The sequence below is a fragment of the Oryx dammah genome, unplaced genomic scaffold (genome assembly GCF_014754425.2).
Source record: "Oryx dammah isolate SB20612 unplaced genomic scaffold, SCBI_Odam_1.1 HiC_scaffold_28, whole genome shotgun sequence".
Taxonomy (NCBI): domain Eukaryota; kingdom Metazoa; phylum Chordata; class Mammalia; order Artiodactyla; family Bovidae; genus Oryx; species Oryx dammah.
Genome location: NW_024070212.1, coordinates 93,691,907 through 93,711,113, shown reverse-complemented (window position 1 = coordinate 93,711,113; position 19,207 = coordinate 93,691,907). Strand labels below are relative to the sequence as shown.

General features: G+C 45.8%; 1 protein-coding gene across 1 annotated transcript; it reads right to left on the bottom strand.

The window, feature by feature from the left end:
* Positions 1-14,438: 14,438 nt before the first annotated feature.
* On the bottom strand, positions 14,439-18,451 carry DMRTA2 (DMRT like family A2). Its single transcript, XM_040231206.1, has 2 exons — positions 17,892-18,451; positions 14,439-16,575 (listed from the first exon to the last, which is right to left on the bottom strand). The coding sequence occupies exons 1-2, from the start codon at positions 18,445-18,447 to the stop codon at positions 15,524-15,526; spliced, it is 1,608 nt and encodes a 535-aa protein (XP_040087140.1). The 5' UTR covers positions 18,448-18,451; the 3' UTR covers positions 14,439-15,523.
* Between the last annotated feature and the right edge of the window lie 756 nt (positions 18,452-19,207).

Sequence of the window (19,207 nt, the reverse complement as noted above, 5' to 3'; positions counted from 1 at the left end):
TTCCAGTTTATCAGAAATACTGAGGATGGAGGAAAAAGTTAAATGACATCATGAAGCAGGAAAATTGTCTCAGTTTCTTTAGTAAATCACTGCCCTTAAAAAAAAAAAAAAAAAAACCCAGTGGCTGTTTAGGATTAAATAATAATGGTTCCCCCAGAAGCAGACCCCCATATATGGATCTGAGTGTATGTGGGAAGTACTAGAGTACCTGTAAAGATGCAAGGAAGAGAAACAGGGAAAGAAAGGTGTTGATACTGGGTTTACCATTAAGCCAGCTACCACAGTGGGCAGCTGAGTCTCAATCTCATGAGGAAACTCTAGGAAATGACACAAAACACAAGATTCAGGATTTCCACACCCCCTCAAAAAAAAAAAAAAAAAGAATTACCACACCCAAAGAGCAAGGGAGCTGGAATACCTATATAGCAACTGGTAAAAGTCACTTGTAGAGAATTGGTCCCTGGGAGTGTTAATTGCTTGGCATGCAGCAAGCAAGTAAAGGAATCTTGTACAGTGGTATACCTAATATATTTGATACATGCAATAGATCACATTTAACCTCTTTCACAATATGAAAAAATTGTTTTCAATAATTAGTATGGAATAAGATGAAAAATAACCAGATGGGAAATACAGTAAAAAGTTTCTTCTGTTGAACTTTGTACATCCATGCCATTAAAATGTAAAATAATAAAAAATAAAATAAATAATACAGTACAAAAAAAGAAAAAGATAAAGGCTTTCTAAATATATCAACATAGTTTTTGAAAAAGGGGGAAAACATACCCTCTACTGATCTATTGCAGTAATGAATAATAACAAAACTTATTTTTAAGCCTTAACTTTTACAAATTTGCCAGGGACTTCATCAAAATTACCTTCTTCATATATACATGTCAAACAAACAGTATAATCTGTCGATCTGTCTTTACTCCTTTATATCAGTTTTAATTTTGAAAAATCTCTTTTATATGAAGTAGCCCATAAATACTTTGATGGAGATTCTTAAAAATCTATTTCATAACAAATTCTGGAAATCATAACATCACACACTACTTTGTTTTTGGAGAATGATGCTAGTGGATTCTAATTTGTCTCCAGAGCCAGTTTTCCACTAGAGTGTCTTCACTATTCTACTATGCTTGGTAATCTCCATTTTTATTCTGCAAAATAAGATGAAGTGGCTGAATGACAGAAAATATTGATGTTATCTGAGTCATTGTTTTAGAATGAGTGTCCAGTTCTTGGTCGAAATGATCAAAATATTCAAACATTGACTTTTTGTTTCTTCCGGCATATTTTTTCATTTCTCCTGGAAGTCTTCTTCAAAATGTGGTTCTTTTTTTCCATGTAAATATTCATTCCTTTCATTTTGTATTGTATAGTCGATGGCCTTCTCCACAATTTTTATGTGTCAATCTTCAATCATGACTTTTACCATACATTGTTCAAGGTTGATTCTGGACCTTTCCAAACATTAGTTTCTTATTAACCTCATCTAAAATTTCAAACCAAATAATAAAATATAATTCAGAAAACAAATCATGGAGAGCAAAGAACAAATTATGAGTTGACCCTCTTATGTGCATGCTTTCTTTTAGATTGCACAGTATCTCAAAAGTTAACTAACTTTCAAACTTTGACCTTATTGTGGACACAGCTTCATTTGCCTAGAATAGTCTCTTTCACTGATATACTCACATTCAGCAGCATTTTTAGTAAATTAGGTGATATTGAAAAGAAAGAATAATTTTTCCCCAAAGTTTAATAAAAAAAAAAGTCACACATTAAAAAGAACTTCCAAAAGTGTGAACTCCATAAAAATTCAGAGAATATTGTAAAAGGCATAAATAAGGATTTGGAATTAATATCTTTGAGTTTTACCTGAACTACACTATGCTCACCAAAAAAAAAAAAAAATACTGCACCTCAAATTTCACACTTCGTTTTACTGTTTTAAATTTCAAACACAAACAAAAGTCTCCAAGAGGTCACATGAAGAGACAAAATTAACTCAAGTTCTGATTATTTTTTTATTTTATCATCATTTATTTTGAATCTGCTGTTTAAACAAGGGAATACGTAGTTCCACAGAAGTTGGAGTATTGAACTACATCCTAAGTAGGCTCTGATGATTCCAAACCTTTACTAATTTAGTTTTGAAACAAATGCAAGTAGCTGAGTTTTCATATGTTGGGGACTAACTGTATACCTTTAATTGCTCTGAATTAACTTACAAGTAGAATACAAGGCTTGTTAAAATGTAAGCAATTAAAAAGAAATGATTTGTTTCTGGTTCCAGCTAAAAGGAACTAAAATAATCAAAGCAATTTAAAAAATGAATAAAGTTGAAGGATTTGTGGCACTCAGTTTTAAAGCTACATTGAGGAAGATAATGTGTGATTAACAAAAGGATAGATACATAAATCAATGGAACAAAATAGAATCCATAAATAAATGCACATAGACAGGGCCACTTGTTCCTTCAACAAAGGTGCAGAGACAGTTCAATAGTGAAACGACAGTCTTTTCAACAAATAGTGTTAGAACACATGTTCACCTGTATGCAAAAGCATGAATTTCAACCTGAACTTCATGCCTTTTACAAAAATTAATTCAAAATGAGTCATGGGTCAAAAGTTAAACTATATAGTTATTAAAATTTTAGAAGAAAAGATAGAAAATTTTTATGACTTTAAGCAAACAGTTTGTAGATATGATACCTCAAAAACAATTCTTTAAAAATTGACAAATTGAACTTAATGAGAATTTAAAACGTTTCTCTGTGGAAGGTACTGTTAAGAGAATGAAAAGATAAGCTACAGACCGAAAAAAAAAAAACTTACAAATTACATATCCAACAAAGGACTTGTATCCAGAACATACAAAAACAAATTCTCAGTCTGTTTAGTCGCTAAGTTGTATACAACTCTTTGTGACCCCATGGACTGCAGCACACCAGGCTTCCCTGTCCTTCACTATCTCCCAGAGTTTGCTCAAATTCATGTCCATTGAGTCAGTGATGCTACCTAACCATCTTATCCTCTGCCTTCCCCTTCTCCTTTTGCCTTCAATCTTTCCCAGCATTATGATCTTTTCCAATGAGTTAGCTCTTCACATCAGGTGGCCAAAGTATTGGAGCTTCAGCATAGGTCCTTCCAATGAATATTCAGGTTGATACCCTTTAGGATTGACTGGTTAGATCTCCTTGCAGTCCAAGGGACTCTCAAGAGTCTTCTCTAGCACCACAATTCAAAAGCCTCAATTTGGTGCTCAGCCCCCTTTATGGTCCAACTCTCACACCCACATATGGCTACTGGCATAGCCATGGCTTTGACTAGACAGATCTTTGTCAGCAAAGTGATGGATGTCTCTGTCTTTTAATATGCTGTCTGGATTTGTCATAGCTTTCCTTTCAAGGAGCAAGTGTCTTTTAATTTCATGGCTGCAGTCACCATCCACAGTGATTTTGGAGCCAAAGAAAACTAAATCTGTCACTGCTTCCATTTTTTCCTCTTCTATTTGCCATGAAGTGATGGGACTGTATGCCATGATCTTAGTTTTTTGAATGTTGAATTTTAAGTTTTAAAAGTTTTTATGTTTAAGAATATATAAAAACAAATGCTCAACATTCAATAATAAAAAGAACAAACCAAACCCAAGGCAAGTAGAGAAAGGAAATAATAAAGATTAGAGTGGAAATTAATGAAGTAGAACATAGAAAAACAATATGCAAAATAAAATTATATGTTATTTTGAAGATTAATAGAATTGACAATCTTTTAGCTAGACTGGCCAAGAAAACAGACTAAAGATTGAGGGAAAAGACTCAAATTACTAAAATCTGAAATGAAAGAGGGGCATTACTACTGGCCTTATAGAATTCTTTTAAAGGAGTATAAGGGAATATTGTAAACAACTATGTGCCAACAAATTAAATAACTTCAGTGAAATGAACACTGAAATTGACACAAGAACTAACAGAAAATTTGAACAGATCAATTACAAGTTAAGAGATCATTAGTAATCAAAAAACTACCCACAAAGAAAAATCCAGGCCCATGTTGTTTCACTGATGAATTCTACCAAATATTTAAGGAAGAATCAATACCAATTCTTCACAGACTTTCAAAAAATAGAAGAGGGCACAATATTTTCCAACTAATCCTATGAAATTAATATTACCTTGACACCAAAATCAGACAAAGACATCACAAGAAAACTACAGCCTGAAATTCCTTATGAAAATGATGCAAAATTTCTCAATAACATGGGCTGAATCCAACAACATACAAAAAAGGATTATACACCATGATTTACCTCAAGAATATAAGGTTGTTTTAAAATCAAAAAATTGATTAATATGATAATTAACAGAATAAATGATAAAACCATGATTATCTTAATTGATGCATAAAAAGCATCTGACAAAATTCAACACCCCTTCATGATAAAAACACCCAACAAACTAGGCATAGAAGGGTACTTTCTCAACCTAATTAGGACACCTACAAAAAATGCACAGCTAATATTGTATTTGGGCTTCCCTGATGGCTTCCTGCAGTGTGGGATACCTGGATTCAATCCCTGGGTCGGGAAGATCGCCTGGAGGAGGGCATGGCAACCCACTCCAGTATTCTTGCCTGGAAAATCCCATGGACAGAGGAGTCTGGTGGACTATAGCCCATAGGGTTACAAAGAGTTGGACGTGACTGAACTGACTTAGCACTCACATGTGCAAAAAAATGAATTAGGACCATTACCTCACACATATACAAAAATTAACTTAAAGTGGATCAAAGACTCAATGTAAGAGTTAAAACCATAAAGCTCTTTGAAGAAAATAAAAGTGTAAGTCTTCACGATCTTAGTTTAGGCAGTATTTCTTAAATATAATATCCAAATACAAACAGCAAAGGAAAAAACAGATGAGTTATCCTTTATCAAAATTAAAAACTTGTGCTACAAAAGACACTGTCAAGAAAGTGAAAAAATAACACTACAATGGGCAAAAATACTTGTAAATCATCTAGCTGATAAGGGGCTATATTTTGGATATATAAAGAATTTTTACAACTCAACAGCAAACAGACAACCCAATTTTAATATGAGTGAAGTACTTGAACAGACATTTCTACAAAGGTGATATACAGATGACCAAAATGCATATGAAAGATGCTCAATATCATTAGTCATCAGGAATATGAAAATCAAAACCACAATGACATACCACTTTTATACCAACTAGGGCGGCTAAAAGTAAAAAAAAAAAAAAAAAACACAGATAATAACAAGTGTTGTCAAGGATGTGGAGAAACTGAAACCCTATTGCAATGCCAGTAGGGTTGTAAATGGTGCAATGGCTGTGGAAAACAGTTTAGCAGCTCCTCAAAAAATTAAACAAAGAGCTATGACCTAGCAATTCCACTACTGGATATATAATTAATAGAAAGGAAAAATGTATGTTCACAGAAGAACGTGTACACAAATGTTCATAGCAGCATTATTCTTAATAGCCACAAGTGGAAGCAACTCTTAATTTCATGGCTGCAGTTGCCATCTGCAGTTATTTTGGAGCCTAAGAAAATAAAGTCTGTCACTGTTTCCACTGTTTTCCCATCTATTTGCCATGAAGTGATGGGACCAGATGCAGCCATGAAATTAAAAGACACTTGCAAAAAAATAAATAAAGACACTTGCTTCTTGGAAGAAAAGCTATGACAAACCTAGACAGTATATTAAAAAGCAGACACATTATTTTGCTGACAAATGTCTGTGTAGTCAATGCTAAGGTTTTTCCAGTAGTCATGTATGGATGAGAGAGTTGGACCATAAAGTAAGCTGAGCACCAAAGAACTGATGCTTTTGAACTGTGGTGTTGGAGAAGACTCTTGAGAGTCTCTTGGGCTGCAAGGATATCAAACCAGTCAGTCCTAAAGGAAATCATTCCTGAATATTCATTGGAAGGACTGATGCTGAAGGTGAAACTCCAATACTTTGGCCACCTGATGCGAAGAACTGACTAACTGGAAAAGACCCTCAGGCTGGGAAAGACTGAAGGTAGGAGGAGAAGGGGACGACAGAGGATGAGATGGTTGCATGGCATCATCAACTTGATGGACATGAGTTTGAGCACACTCTGGGAGTTGGTGATGGACAGGGAAGCCTGGCGTGCTGCAGTCCATGGGGTCGCAAAGAGTCAGACACAACTGAGGGACCAAATTGAACTGGAAGCAACTCTAATGTCCATCAGCAGATGAATAGATAAAAAAGATGTGGTATATTCATTTGATGGAATATTATTCAGCATTAAAAAGGAAGGACATATTTATCTATGCTACAATGAACCTCAAAAACATTATACTAAGTGAAAGAAGCCAGACACAAAAGACCACACATTGTATGATTCCATTTATGTAAATTTTCCAGAACAGGCAAATTTATAGGCAGAAAGTAAATCAGTAGCTATGCAGAGTTGGAGAATTTAGGGCAAAAGAGTAGTGACTGTTAATGAGTATAGAGTTTCTTTGGGGGTTGATGAAAATATTATAAAACTGATTTTGGTGATGTTTTCATAACTATGGGAATACACTAGAAACCATTGAATTGTACACTTTAAAAAGTGAGTTGTATGGTAGTTGAATAATTTCTCAAAAAGCTATTATTTAAAAATATACAATTGTTAGAAAACAACTCAATTTTTTAAAAACTGGGCAAAATATTTGAACAGACAATTCAGCAAAGATATATATGGATAAAATATAAATACATGAAAAGGTGCTTAAGGTCATTAGTCATTAGGGAAATGCAAATAAAACACAATAAGATACTGCTGCACTACTATCAGAAAGGCTTAAAAAAATGAGCCAGACAAAGCAAGAGTGCTGACGCAGCAACTCTCATATGTTGCTGGTGAGAATGCAAAACGGTATCACCCCTCTGAAAATATGAAGTTAAACATACACTTACCATATGACTTGGCAGTCATACTTCCAAGTATTTACCCTGGACAAACGAAAACTTGTGATCACACAAAAGACTGTTCATAGTTTATAACAGTTCCATTCATCCATTCATAATCACCAAAAATGAAAACAATCCCAAAGTCTTTCAACAGTGAATGGATTAGCAAACTGTGGTATATCCATTTAATTGGATACAGCTGCTGCTGCTGCTGCTAAGTCGCTTCAGTCGTGTCCGACTCTGTGCGACCCCATAGACGGCAGCCCACCAGGCTCTGCCGTCCCTGGGATTCTCCAGGCAAGAACACTGGAGTGGGTTGCCATTTTCACCTCCAATGCATGAAAGTGAAAAGTGAAAGTGAAGTCGCTCAGTCATGTCCGACTCTGTGCGACCCCATAGACGGCAGCCCACCAGGCTCCTCCATCCATGGGATTCTCCAGGCAAGAGGACTGGAGTGGGGTGCCAGTGCCTTCTCTGCAATTGGATACTATGCAGCAATCAATCTGAATAAACTACTGACATATGCAACAACTTGGTTGAACCTTAAAGGCATTATGGTGAGTGAAAGAAGCCCATCTGAAGAGGCCACATACCATATGATTCCATCTATATAACACTCTGGAAAGGAAGGAACTGTAAAGGCAGAGAACAGTGGGTGCCAAGGGCTAGACGCTGAGGAAAAGCTTTGATCAAAAAGGAGCTGCATGGCAGCTTTCCGGGGTGATGGAGATGTTCTGAATCCTGATTGTGATGGTGGTTATGCAAATCTATTTGTGCATTCCACCACTTAGCAATGTACCACAGAACAGTCAAATATTAAAAAATAATAAAAATAAAAATTTTTAAATAACAAAAGAAAGAAATACATGAATGTATTATATACATGTGTTTATCTACCTATATTTGCACACAGTCACTGCAAGGTTTGTTTAGGACTTTGACCACCAACAATTTTTTTGAGATAAGTAATATTTTCTTTCTGACACTTTTCAGAATTTCTGGGCTCTGGTGGTAATTTTAAAAGCTGATCAACTTGTCAGTATTATTATTGTTTTAAACTCTCTACAAATCATGTACCCACTCACTGCCTACTCTGGAGAAAAGGCTCTCACTACCCCAACCATGGTGTGTCACTTGCTTCTGTGATTCTGCACTTAAAGCCCTCACACACAGAGAAGCTGTTTCTGGAAGCTGGAAATAAGTGAACTAAAAGGTCCAAGGGATGTAAGTGGGACTCTGACAGGATCTGCTATAGATGATCAAATCCTGGTTCAAACGATCAATAAGTTATATGTTATATGTGTGTGCATGCACGCTCAGTCACGTCTGACTCTTCGCAAGCCTATGCACTTTGCCCACCAGGCCCTTCTGTCCATGGGGTTTCTCCAGGCAAGAATAGTAGAGTGGGTCACCATGCCTTCCTCCAGGGGCTCTTCCTGATTCAGGGATCCAATCCACGTCTCTTACGTTTTCTGCGTTGGCAGGCGGGTTCTTTACCACTAGTGCCACACTTTACCACTTAAACAAACAAATAAGTCTATCCCCAATAGGAGTAATTGGGTAAATCTTAATACATATTGAGTATTAGATAATATAAAGGAATTATTTTTATTATTGATATTGTATTAACAATACTGGAGTTCTGTAAGAAAATGTCTCATGCTTCAGAAATGCACACTGAAGTATTTCACAATGGAACTTTACAATGTCAGTAATTTATTTTTAAATACTTCAAAGAAAAATTTAGACCAAATATGGCAAATGTTAGTAATTAATAAAGTTCTGTGATGAATATGTAAAGACATATTCTTCTCTCAACTTTCTTAAATGCTTGAAATCTTTCATAATAAAAGGTTTTCAAAATAAAAGTGCACCAGAAAATCCCAGAAATGTTGAGTCTCTTAGTCCCTGAGCCAATGAACCCTTTGCAATTAGACCCCATGGTCCGATCATGGTATATGCTGAGATGAGTTTGAATCAGAAAAAGTCTAGAGTATTTCAGTGTCCCTTGGAAACGAAAATGGAAAAGTAAGTACCACGTTTTATATAACTTCTACCCTAAAACGTTAAAACAAAAACTAGTAGGGCTAAAATAGACATTCAACTGTCCTGAAATCTTGGTTTTCCAGAGGCCCTATATCCTGCAGAAACCTTAGTAACTGAGGAAGTTTCAAGGAGGACTTCAATGATCTCTTTTTAAGTTAGTGTGACTTGGGTGTCAGTCACTTGCAATAGTAGAGTCTTGTTACATTTCTTGATCTGTAAGGCTAGATTGTAAATGGCCACATAGCTTTCACTTTGTTCACAGAAATACCTGCTCTTGGAACCTTGAGTCAACATGTAAGAGGTCTGATACCCTGAGGCCACCATGACAAAGGGCTGCAGATAGGTGCTCCAATCAATGGTCCAGCTGAGCCCAGCCTTCCTGCCCCATGCAAAGGCACCAGACAAGTGACTGAAGCTGTTGGCCTCCAGACCAACACATTGACCAGCTGCATACCACTAAGAGATCTCCATCAGCACTGTATGGAATAGTTTTTAGAATAACCCAGCCATGTGCTTAGTCGCTCAGTCATGTCTAACTCTTTGCGACCCTTTGGACTGTAGCCTGTCAGGCTCTTCTGTCCATGGGATTTCCCAGGCAAGAATACTGGAGTAGGTTGCCATTTCCTTCTCCAGGGAATCTTCCCGACCCAGGGATCAAACGAATGACTCCACAGTCTCCTGCATTGCAGGTAGAGTTTCCACCCACTGAGTCATCAGGGAAGCCCAATAAAATAAAATAAAAGACACTGCATATTTTTACTGGTGGCCACCGAAGAACTCCAAGCTGAGATGTGCTGTGCTGTGCTTAGTTGCTCAGTCGTGCCTGACTCTTTGCCACCCCATGGACTGTAGCTCACCAGTCTCCTCTGTTCATGGGGATACTCCAGGCAAGAATACTGGAGTGGGTTGCCATGCTCCAGGGGATCTTCCCAACCCAGGGAGTGAATCCAGGTCTCCTGCATTGCAGGCAGATTCTTTACCCTCTGAGCCACCACGGAAGCCCATGCCCTGTCCAAATTCCTGACCCACAAAATTACGAGGTAATAAAATGATTATTGTTTTAAGTCACTAAATTTGGGGGCGTTTGCTATGCAGCAATAATGAACAGAAACAGGAAACCAGAAGGTGTGACCAATGTTGTACAGGAGTGGATGCAATTTTTAATGGAGCCTGAAACTTTAAGACAAAGAAGCCTCTTGACTATGTGCACAAAATGCAAGACCTTGGAAAGAACATGTAGAGGTAAAGAGTCTCAAAGTTTAAGTTTTAAGCTCCATTGCGTCACAATAGATCCAGGACTGACTGCCCAGGGTCCTGCCCCAGGCCAGTGACCTTTAAAGGGTGCAAAGTTTTAAGAGAATAATTTTAATATGCCGGCCTTCTTGGCATGAACAAAAATGGTGAGAGGCAGAATTCCAATGTCTGGGATCTTGACACCCTTCCCTGGTCCATGGCCTCTACTAAGAGAGTCCTGTGTCCTAAGGAGTGGGGGAGAGGTAGTGCGGACCCATTCATTCTCCCAAGGCCCTGCTGCCACTCAAATATTGACTCCAACATTTTGGTGTCCATTTCTAGAGGCCCTATAAGTCCTTCCAAGTCTGTATTTTGAATATTGAAAAAATGTTCCTCACCCTCCAACCTTGCCTCTGTTTCAGGAGCCCACATTCCAAGTATCATCCTCAATGAGTCACCCAGCCCAGACATCTGCAAATCAGCCATGAGCTCTCCTCCCAGCTTACTCCCCACATTGGATCACCAGTGGAGAGTCTGGCTCCCAACAGTGCTTGCAGTCAACCTCTTCTCTCCCTGTTCCTGCTCCCACTGGTCATTTTTGGTGCTGCCATCTCTCACAGCTCCTTCTCAGAGGTGTTCAGCCTCTCTCCTAACAATCTATCCAATCCAGGATCTTCCCAACAAAGGTTGAATCTTCCCAACGCAGAGATGGAACCCGGGTCTCCGGCATTACAGGTGGATTCTTTACTGTCTGAGCCACCAGGGAAGCCCTAGGCTATCCAATACTAATGCAAACCTCACCAGGCTCTGCTATCAGTGTCTGCCAGTACCCACACTCTGAAAGCCAGACCCCTTTTACTGGAGTTCAAGGATCTCCATGACCTAACCTCTAACCTCTAGTCACAGCCTGCCCCCAACTCCTTCCTCTCCAACTGCTTCTTTAGAGGAACACTTCACTCTCTCACCAGTTTCCTTCCATGAATTGCAATGCTGCCCCTCATCAAGCTCCTTGGAACCTAGTTGCAGCCTTCCCTTGTCTCAGAAGCATCTGCAGAACCCACACTCTCCAATCTGATGACCTTTCTCTGTGGCCCCTTGCCCTGGGCAGGGTGTCTCCCATAACTTGTGACACTTTAGAGAATTTATAAGCTGAATTTGTCCCAGTCACTCCATCCCTCTGAGCCATTTCCTCCTCTGTGAATTGGGATAATGTCCACACCAAAGAGAAAGTGAAAAGTGAAAGGGAAGTCGCCTAGTAGTGTCCAACTCTTTGCGACCCCGTGGACTGTAGCCCACCAGGCTCCTCCGTCCATGGGAATCTCCAGGCAAGAATACTGGAGTGGGTTGCCATTTCCTTCTCAGACCCAGGGATCGAACCCAGGTCTCCCAGATTGCGGGCAGATGCTTTAACCTCTGAGCCATCTGGGAAGCCCAAAGAAATCTGAGAATTACAATAAGGGAAGCCTAGTGAGTAGGCACTGAGTAGTGAGTACTGACTGAGCCAAGAGCTTTTTGTACAGTATCTCATTTAATCCTCACAGCACTCAAAGCAGCATAGGCTACCACAGCCCTATTTAACTGAGAAGGAAACTAGGGTGAAGCACCTTGCCTAGCTTGCCTTTCAGTGGCCTCCCTGGCAGACCTCCTTGGCACTGGTCAGCACATCCTCCTTGTCTGCTTAGTTGTTTCCTGACTTAACTCCCAACACAGTTTTTATTGGGCAGGGATGGCCCCTGTCTTGCACTGGGTTTGGCATTCAGTAAGCACTGAGTAAATACTCACTGACTTCAGTGATCTGTGAATGAATACACCTGGCGGCCGACAACGGAGCCTGGATCCCAGTTCTTGGCTCTTCCTCACCTGCCCCACCCCAGGAGGGTCCTGTGCAGGTAATATGCTTAGTACAGGTTCTGGCACACAGCAGACACTCAGTAGCATGGAGCTGCTGCTGTTGGGCTCAAAGGGGAGTTAATTTTTAAAGACTACTATTTCAGTGGTGTCTCCTGCAAGGCAGTCCAGCCCAGGGTCGGCTCCAGCAGGCTTAGGGGAGGGTTTGGAAATAAACAGCCAGTACAGATCAAGGGAACTCCTGTCCCATCTTCCCCTCCTGGGAGAAAAGAGGTTATGCTCCTATCTTTGTCCTATCAGGGGAGACAGCACCACCCAACTCGAGAACCCCAAGCTCTTCCCCAATGCGGAACCCAGCGACCTCAGGCCCCAGCCCCCTCCAGCCCACCGAGGAAGCTCCCGGAACACGGAACCCGAGGTGCCTCCTCACCCACCCTCGCACTCCCACCGGTGCAACTAGCAACCTAGCTTGAGCTTCCTGGGCTCCCGATTCCCGCTCCTCACAGATGTCCGACCCTGCACGGGTCACTGTCTTAGCCTTTCTGACTGCTCAGTGGGCGGTGGAGTCTGGAGCGCCAAAGATGTAGGCCTTCGCCAGGCGCCGAGGCCGTGACTGACTGCCCTGGGTTTCCAGCAAGAAGCGAGCTGAAGAACCAGCGAGAAGAGGAACCTTGGAACCCCGCTACCCCATCCCCTCTAACTTCCACCGCCTGAGAACCTTTCTGAGTTCTATGAAAGATGACGTTCGAACCTAACGGAGGCCCCGCGGCCTCTCTGGGAGCTAGGAGCGAGTCGTTTCTCCTCTCTGGGCCGCGTGTGTACACAGAAGTGCAATTTCCGCAGAGCCTCCACCGTCGGTCAGCCGAGACCGCTTCAAGAGAGGAGGAGGAGGAGGAGGTCCAGTGGGAAAATGGAAAGGAAAAGAGAGCCAAGGTCCCGGATGGGTGGACAAGTCCCTGAACCACTCTGGATCTGTTTCCTGATGATTTGCCTGCGAGGATGAACTAAAATAATACCCTTGGAATCTATGAAGCTCTAGGTATTTTAGAGAGTGGGCAACACGGGCCCATAGGCAGCCTCCCTAGGCCTAGCTTGAGGACCATCAGGAACCCAAAACTTCATAGTATCCAGTATAGATCCCTCCTGAAACCAAGAGATCTTAAGTTTACCTCGAGTGAGGATGGGGGCAGATGCTGAGGAGGGGGTGGCTAGAACCCGGAATGAGAGAGACCTCGAGGCATCCGAAAACCTGGAGTGGGAGGCAGGAGAGCGCAGCCTTGAAGCACAAGCAAGTTCACACTTCTAGAAGCTCCGCTCACTTTCTCCCGCCTTCCTACTTCCTAGGTAACACTTTCCTCTTTTCTTTTCCCCTCTCTCTCCTTTCCTTCCTTATCTTCATTGCCTGTCTCGAGCCATCTCTCTCTTGCCCCATCTTTCTTCTCTCGCTCCTTCTCACCGCCCCCCCACTTCCAGCTCTCCCTCACCCTCTCACTTTATAACCAAACAGCCAAACCCCTTTCCAATTAAAGTGGAATTAGGCAACTCAATCAAATTAGTTCCCTATTAAAGCCCTTCTTTATTAAACCGTTTTCTTGTCCTGCTATTAAGTTTCACCGCCTGGCGGAACTCGAGTCGGCCTCAGAAGTTTACCTTGGGAAGTCGCCGGCCCAGCCTAGGGGAGGGGGCGCGCCCGGTTTCTCGGAGAGGGGGAGTCACTCAGCTGGGAGCTGGAGGGACGCGGGAGGCCGGAGGAGGGGGTCGGCCCGGAGCCGCTAATTTCCTCCGCTCCGCTAAAGCGGGGAAAGAAAAAGGGGTGCGGAGTGAGGACTGAGGTCGGGCTGGAAAGCGCGTCCTCACTGCCGCTCTCAGATTACACTGCCTAGGGCGAAGGCAGCACCCCGCCACCCCAAAATAACTCCCAGGCCTCTGGCGGAACACGGTCTTAGCCTTCCCGCCCCAGTCGCCTGGTTGTGTCTAGCCTACGGTTCGTTCCAAAACCCAGCAGGGAGGCGCGCGGTGGGCGCCCAGATCTGCGCCCAGAGAACAGGAGCCGGGCCGCCAGCCTCGCAGGATTCCAGAGACAGAGAGCACTGGCCAGGCGACCCCGCCGCCGCCCGAGCGGGAGCTGGAGGGACACCAGGTCCCACGCGAGCAGCGGGCGCCGCTCCTCCTGTAGGGCCGAGCGCACGCCTCTCCCAGGCGCGGCTGGAAGTCTCCTCGTTCAGCACCCCCGAGGGTCGTAGCACCCGCCGGACCTCGGCCAAGCTTCTTCCAGGCACCGAGGCTCCCGCGAGAAATTAAGATTTTTCAACCCGGCCGCCGGAGAAGCGGGACGGGATTCGGTGCTGTTTTCTTAGAAAATAACATTTATTTCTAGCTCATGTCTATGCAAAGGAAAGCACAAAGTGAGCCATTCTCTGCAGCAGCGTTTTCCGCTGCCGGCCCTTCGGCCGACGTGTTTGGCGAGTCCGGGGAGGCGGGGATGGGCTCCAGCGGGCGGCTCTGGCTCAGTCACACGTCACTCCGTTCTTGCTTTCGTGCGCACCTTGACCGTTCCTTAGGGAGAGACCGGCCGCAGGCAAGAGGGGCGGGTGGGCAGGATTCGTCTCGAGTTTACGATATATTTCATCTATAAAACCTGATAAGTACAAAGCGCGCATAGTCTAATTTTTTCCGTTTTGTCCTTTTTTTTTGCTTGTTTTTGAATATTTTTCACGTTAATACCGAGGTCACCTACAGATTACAATTAATAACTTAGAATTCCATTTTATAACATTATACACTGGCTTGTATATATATGTATAGTTTATATATAGATTTATACATATATAAAAACTCACACTGCACCAAGGAAACCCATGCTTATCGGCATAAGCAACAAAGAGAGCGACAAATACCGCAACGAGGAAAGTGCACCTTAGAATTTGTTTCCTTTTTTTTTTTTTTTACAATTGATATCGATATATATGTGTGTCCCAAAGACTCGACTCAGTGCCAAGAGATTTATACATCCTAAATTTATATTTGTTAGAATATTTAAACTTTTTTAAGGAAAGGGGAGACACATAAGACAGACTACCCTGCCATCCATTTGCGAGCGCGGGCAGGTGGGACGAGCATAGAGACAGGAGAGGCAGGAGCTGGCGCGGCGGCTGCGACCTCTGAATTCTCAAGAATTCCTGGTCTTTCGAAGGGCTGAGAGCCTTGATGAGGGGGTCGGGTCGAGGATCTGGGCGGCGCATCCCCTCCGAGAACATCTGCACCCGAAGCTGCTCCTCTCTGCTCGGCTCTCCCCACCCACTGTCCAAAGCAAAACTGAAAACCACCATGGAGCGAGAGGACCCCAGCCGGGGCGCAGAGAGCGCACCAGGTGAGGCCTAGCCGGCGGCCCGCGGGAACCAGGCTGGAGTCCCTGTTTGGGGGCCGACGGGCCCTACTGCTTCTCAGGGGCGCCGTTGACCATGGGCCCGTACAGGCCGCCGCCGTAGGTCGGCTCCTTGTGCACAGCAGCGGCGGCGGCCGAGCGGTCGCGCATGAGATCGCTGAAGGCGTAGTCCATGGGCGGGCGGAAGCCGAGGGTGGGCACCAGGCCAGCGGTGGAGTAGGGAGCCATGAAGGCCAGGCCGCGGCTGTGCGCCGCCGCCGCCGAGTAGGCCAGGCGCAGGGGGCTGAGGCCGAGCGGCGCGCCTAGCGGGTAGGCGCCGGCGTCGGCGCCGAAGTGACTGGCGTTGGGCTGCAGTGGCGAGAAGGCCGAGCGGCTGCTCAGCGAGCCCAGAGCCCCGGGCGCCATGGCGCCGGCCAGCAAAGGTCTGTGGTGCGGAGGTGCGGCGGGGCCCGCCTGCAGCGGCGCGGGGAGCCCCGGGCCCCCGGCGGCCGCGGCGTCCACGCGGCCTGGCCACGTGTCGTCCGCAGCGCCTACCGCCCCCACTGCGGCCTTGTCTGGGGGCACGGTGGGGCCGAGGCCGGCCGCCAGGCCCCCGCGGTGGTGGTTGAGCACCTGCTCGATGGCCTGCACCACGTCGCCGCCGCAGCCCTGCAACACCAGCTCCAGGACGCCCCTCCTGTGGCCCGGGAAGACGCGCGTCAAGATGTCCAACGGCGTCCGCTGCCGTGGACCCGGGCCCCCGCCCAGCCCTGGCGCAGGCGAGGCCTCTGCCTCTTCTTTGTCGGCCTCGGAACCGGATTCTGAACCCAAAGGGCTGGCGGATCCTGGGCTGTCCTCCTCGCCGCCACCTCCGGGGCCAGCACTGCCTGGGCAGCTGCCACCTGCCTCCTTGGAGGCCCGGGCCAGGGGTGACCCCGAAAAGGACTCGCCGTCGCCGTTCTCCGAGCCCGAGCCTGGCCGCACCTCTGGGGACGATGTCCCAGGACCCGAGTCCGCGCCGTCGGGTGATAAGGGCTTTCCCGGCTGCGGCTGCGGGCTGCCTGGGCGGCCTGCCTGAAGCAGCGTCTTGGGGAACAAGTCAAACTTCTGTAACTTGGCCTCTAGGAGGGGAGAAAGGGGTATGTAAGGAGGGGTTAGCACGGAAATGACCGCACCCTGTGGCACCTGAGCCCTTTGGATCTCAGCTTCCTTTCCCTCTGAGCCCCACAACCCTCATTCACTGGACTCCAAAGCCCATCTTTTTGCTCCAGCATTCCTTCCCCTCTGAACTCCTATAGGCCTAGCTCTCTTTCCAGGCTGTCAGAGCACAGTCTTTCTGTACCCAGAATCCCAACCACCTATGCCCTGTAAACTCAATGTCCAGTGACCCTCTTCCTACGACTGTGCCTAACATCTTCACTCTTCCTAGTCTTGCTCTGCTCTGGAGAAGTGGCCTGACCCAGAGTTCAAAAAGCAGCCAACACAACTCGCACCTGTACCACCACGCTGTAAAGAAGGCCTCACTCTATCCCTGTGATTCCAAGAGCCAAGCCAGCCCCGGCTGTTCTCTGGCCCTGGGCAGCACAGCCTGTAAGGGAAGGTACTTTGGGCGTTTATAAGATTCCAAGCTTCTCTACAGGGAAAAGTAGAGCCTCTGTTTTAATCCATCCTTTCCAAAATCAAGAGCTAAGAAGTTCTTCCCTCCCAAGCTGGAAGGTGAGACACTCTCTGCCCGCCCCTCAACCCCGGGCAAATTCCCAGCCCTACCAAAACAGCCTAAGGAGTAGAGAGGGAAGAGGAAAGGGGATTGAGAGAAGGGAGAGAGCGCATACTCTGAGAAAAGGGAGACGAGTGGGGAAAGAAGCTGGAAAAAAGGAGCAGGGCGGTTGATTAGGGAACACTGGGAACAGAAGAAAAGGAATCTCGCCCGGGGAACTGAGGGGTTTAAAAGGAATTCGGTGTCTTCAATACCTAGAGAAAAACAAGCGGGGAGGGGGAGGAGATTTGGAGACAGTGGAATTTCTGAAGAGAGTTGGGAAGGAGAGGGGCGAGGGCGGGGCAGGGGGGGGGGGGTTGGGAATCTGCGGCATTTGGAGAAGCGCTGAAAGAAGGAAAAGATAAGGCGCGTGGGTTTTTCGCGCTGGGGATGACCCAGTGAACTAACCAAGGAAGCTGGGACATCCCTGCGTTTGGGTAGAGGCGATAAGATTAAAACCTTTACTTTGGGGCCTGCGGTGGGAGAAAGGAATAAAGAGCAAATGCTTCAGAAAGAGGAGAAAGGAGAGTTTTGTGTGTTTATGCCCCAAATTAGGAGCTGGGTGCGCGGCCAACTCCAGCAGTTGGGGCATCTGGAGAACGGGATTCTACTTTTTCAGAACCGAGATCAAGTCCCGAAGGCCTCGCACCCCTGGACCCGTCCCTGCTCCCCTCTCCTCACCTGAGCTCCCTGCGCCCGCTGCGCCGCCCCCGGTCCCCGCGGGCGTTCCTGCTCCCGGCCCCCCGCCGTCTGCTGCGCACACCGAGCCAAAGACCTCGTAGGCCGGTCGCGGCGGGATGATGCCATTGGCGGCGGCCAGCGCCAGGCCCTCGGCGGTGCCGTAGAGCAGCTGTAACTCGCGCGCCTCGTTCTCTTCCTGCGCCTGTTGCCTGCGCAGCGCCACCTGCGCCGCCATGACGCGCTGGCGCTCGGCAATGAGCGTGCACTTGGCGCACAGGCAGTCCTTCCAGCGGCAGTAGCGCTTGTGGCCCTTGAGCGCAGACACCACGCCGTGGTTGCGGCAGCGCGCGCACTTGGGCGTCCGCGGGTACTTCTCCGCAGCCCGCAACAGCAGCGGCGGCGCCCGTAGCAAGCCGCCCGCCACGCTCACCGGTAGCGAAGCGGCCGCCGCCGCCGCCGCCGCAACCGACGCCACCGAAGCCACGGGCGGCCCCGTCGCTGTCGCCGCCGCCGTCGCCGCGCCGGGTACGCTGGGCAGCTCAGAGCGCAGCTCCATGGCAGGACCTGGCGTGGAAGACCGTGGGAAGAGAGGAGAAACTTGCGGTGAGGAGCGCATGGTGCACTAAGCTAAAGCGCACCCTTGAGGAATCCAGGTTTAGGGAGAGGCATTTCGGCAGCGGACAGTTTGGCTAACAGTTACCAAATTGCTGGGAGGAGTTGCTTTGGAGCCTCCTTGTAAATGCCCAGCTCCTTCACCCCACTCCCTTCAGAGTTCTTCTTATAACTCATTTACGCACTGTGTGTAGATTTCATTTGAATCAGTAGTTCCGCTGGGGAAAAAAGTTTGAAAGTCACTGGTTCAGATGAGTGTAACGTGGGTTCTTTTTTAAAAAAAAAACAAAAACAAACAAACCCAAACTTTAGCATAACTAAAGGTTAGTCGGGTAGAGAAGAATGTTTGATGGGACTCGGATTAGAGAGAAAAATTTGACCCAATAATTAGACTGATGCCAAGACCAAAACAGGAAAATCCGGAGCGAAACATTCGGTTTTGTAGAAGGGTGACGAGGAGGGAGGTACTAAAGCATAGAGATCAGCTGGTGGGGCTGGAACAGTTTTCGCTGGTGAGAGGTGAATGAGAGAGAGGGAAAAAAATCAAGAATAGGAAAAAAAAAAAAAAGCTCTAGGAAGGCGAGGATACAAACTCAGAGGCAAAGTTAGGCCCAGGGGCCCAGGGACCCGTGGGAATGTGGGGGCTCCAAATTCCAAGGTACGAGCCTCCAGAGAGTAAGAGAAAATGGTTCTGGAGCTGAGTT

Coding starts and splice junctions, on each gene's coding strand:
- DMRTA2 (XM_040231206.1), bottom strand. CDS start 18,447: ATGGAGCTGCGCTCTGAGCTGCCCAGCGTACCCGGCGCGGCGACGGCG. Junction 16,576..17,891: donor AGCGGGCGCAGGGAGCTCAG/GTGAGGAGAGGG, acceptor CTCCCCTCCTAG/AGGCCAAGTTACAGAAGTTT.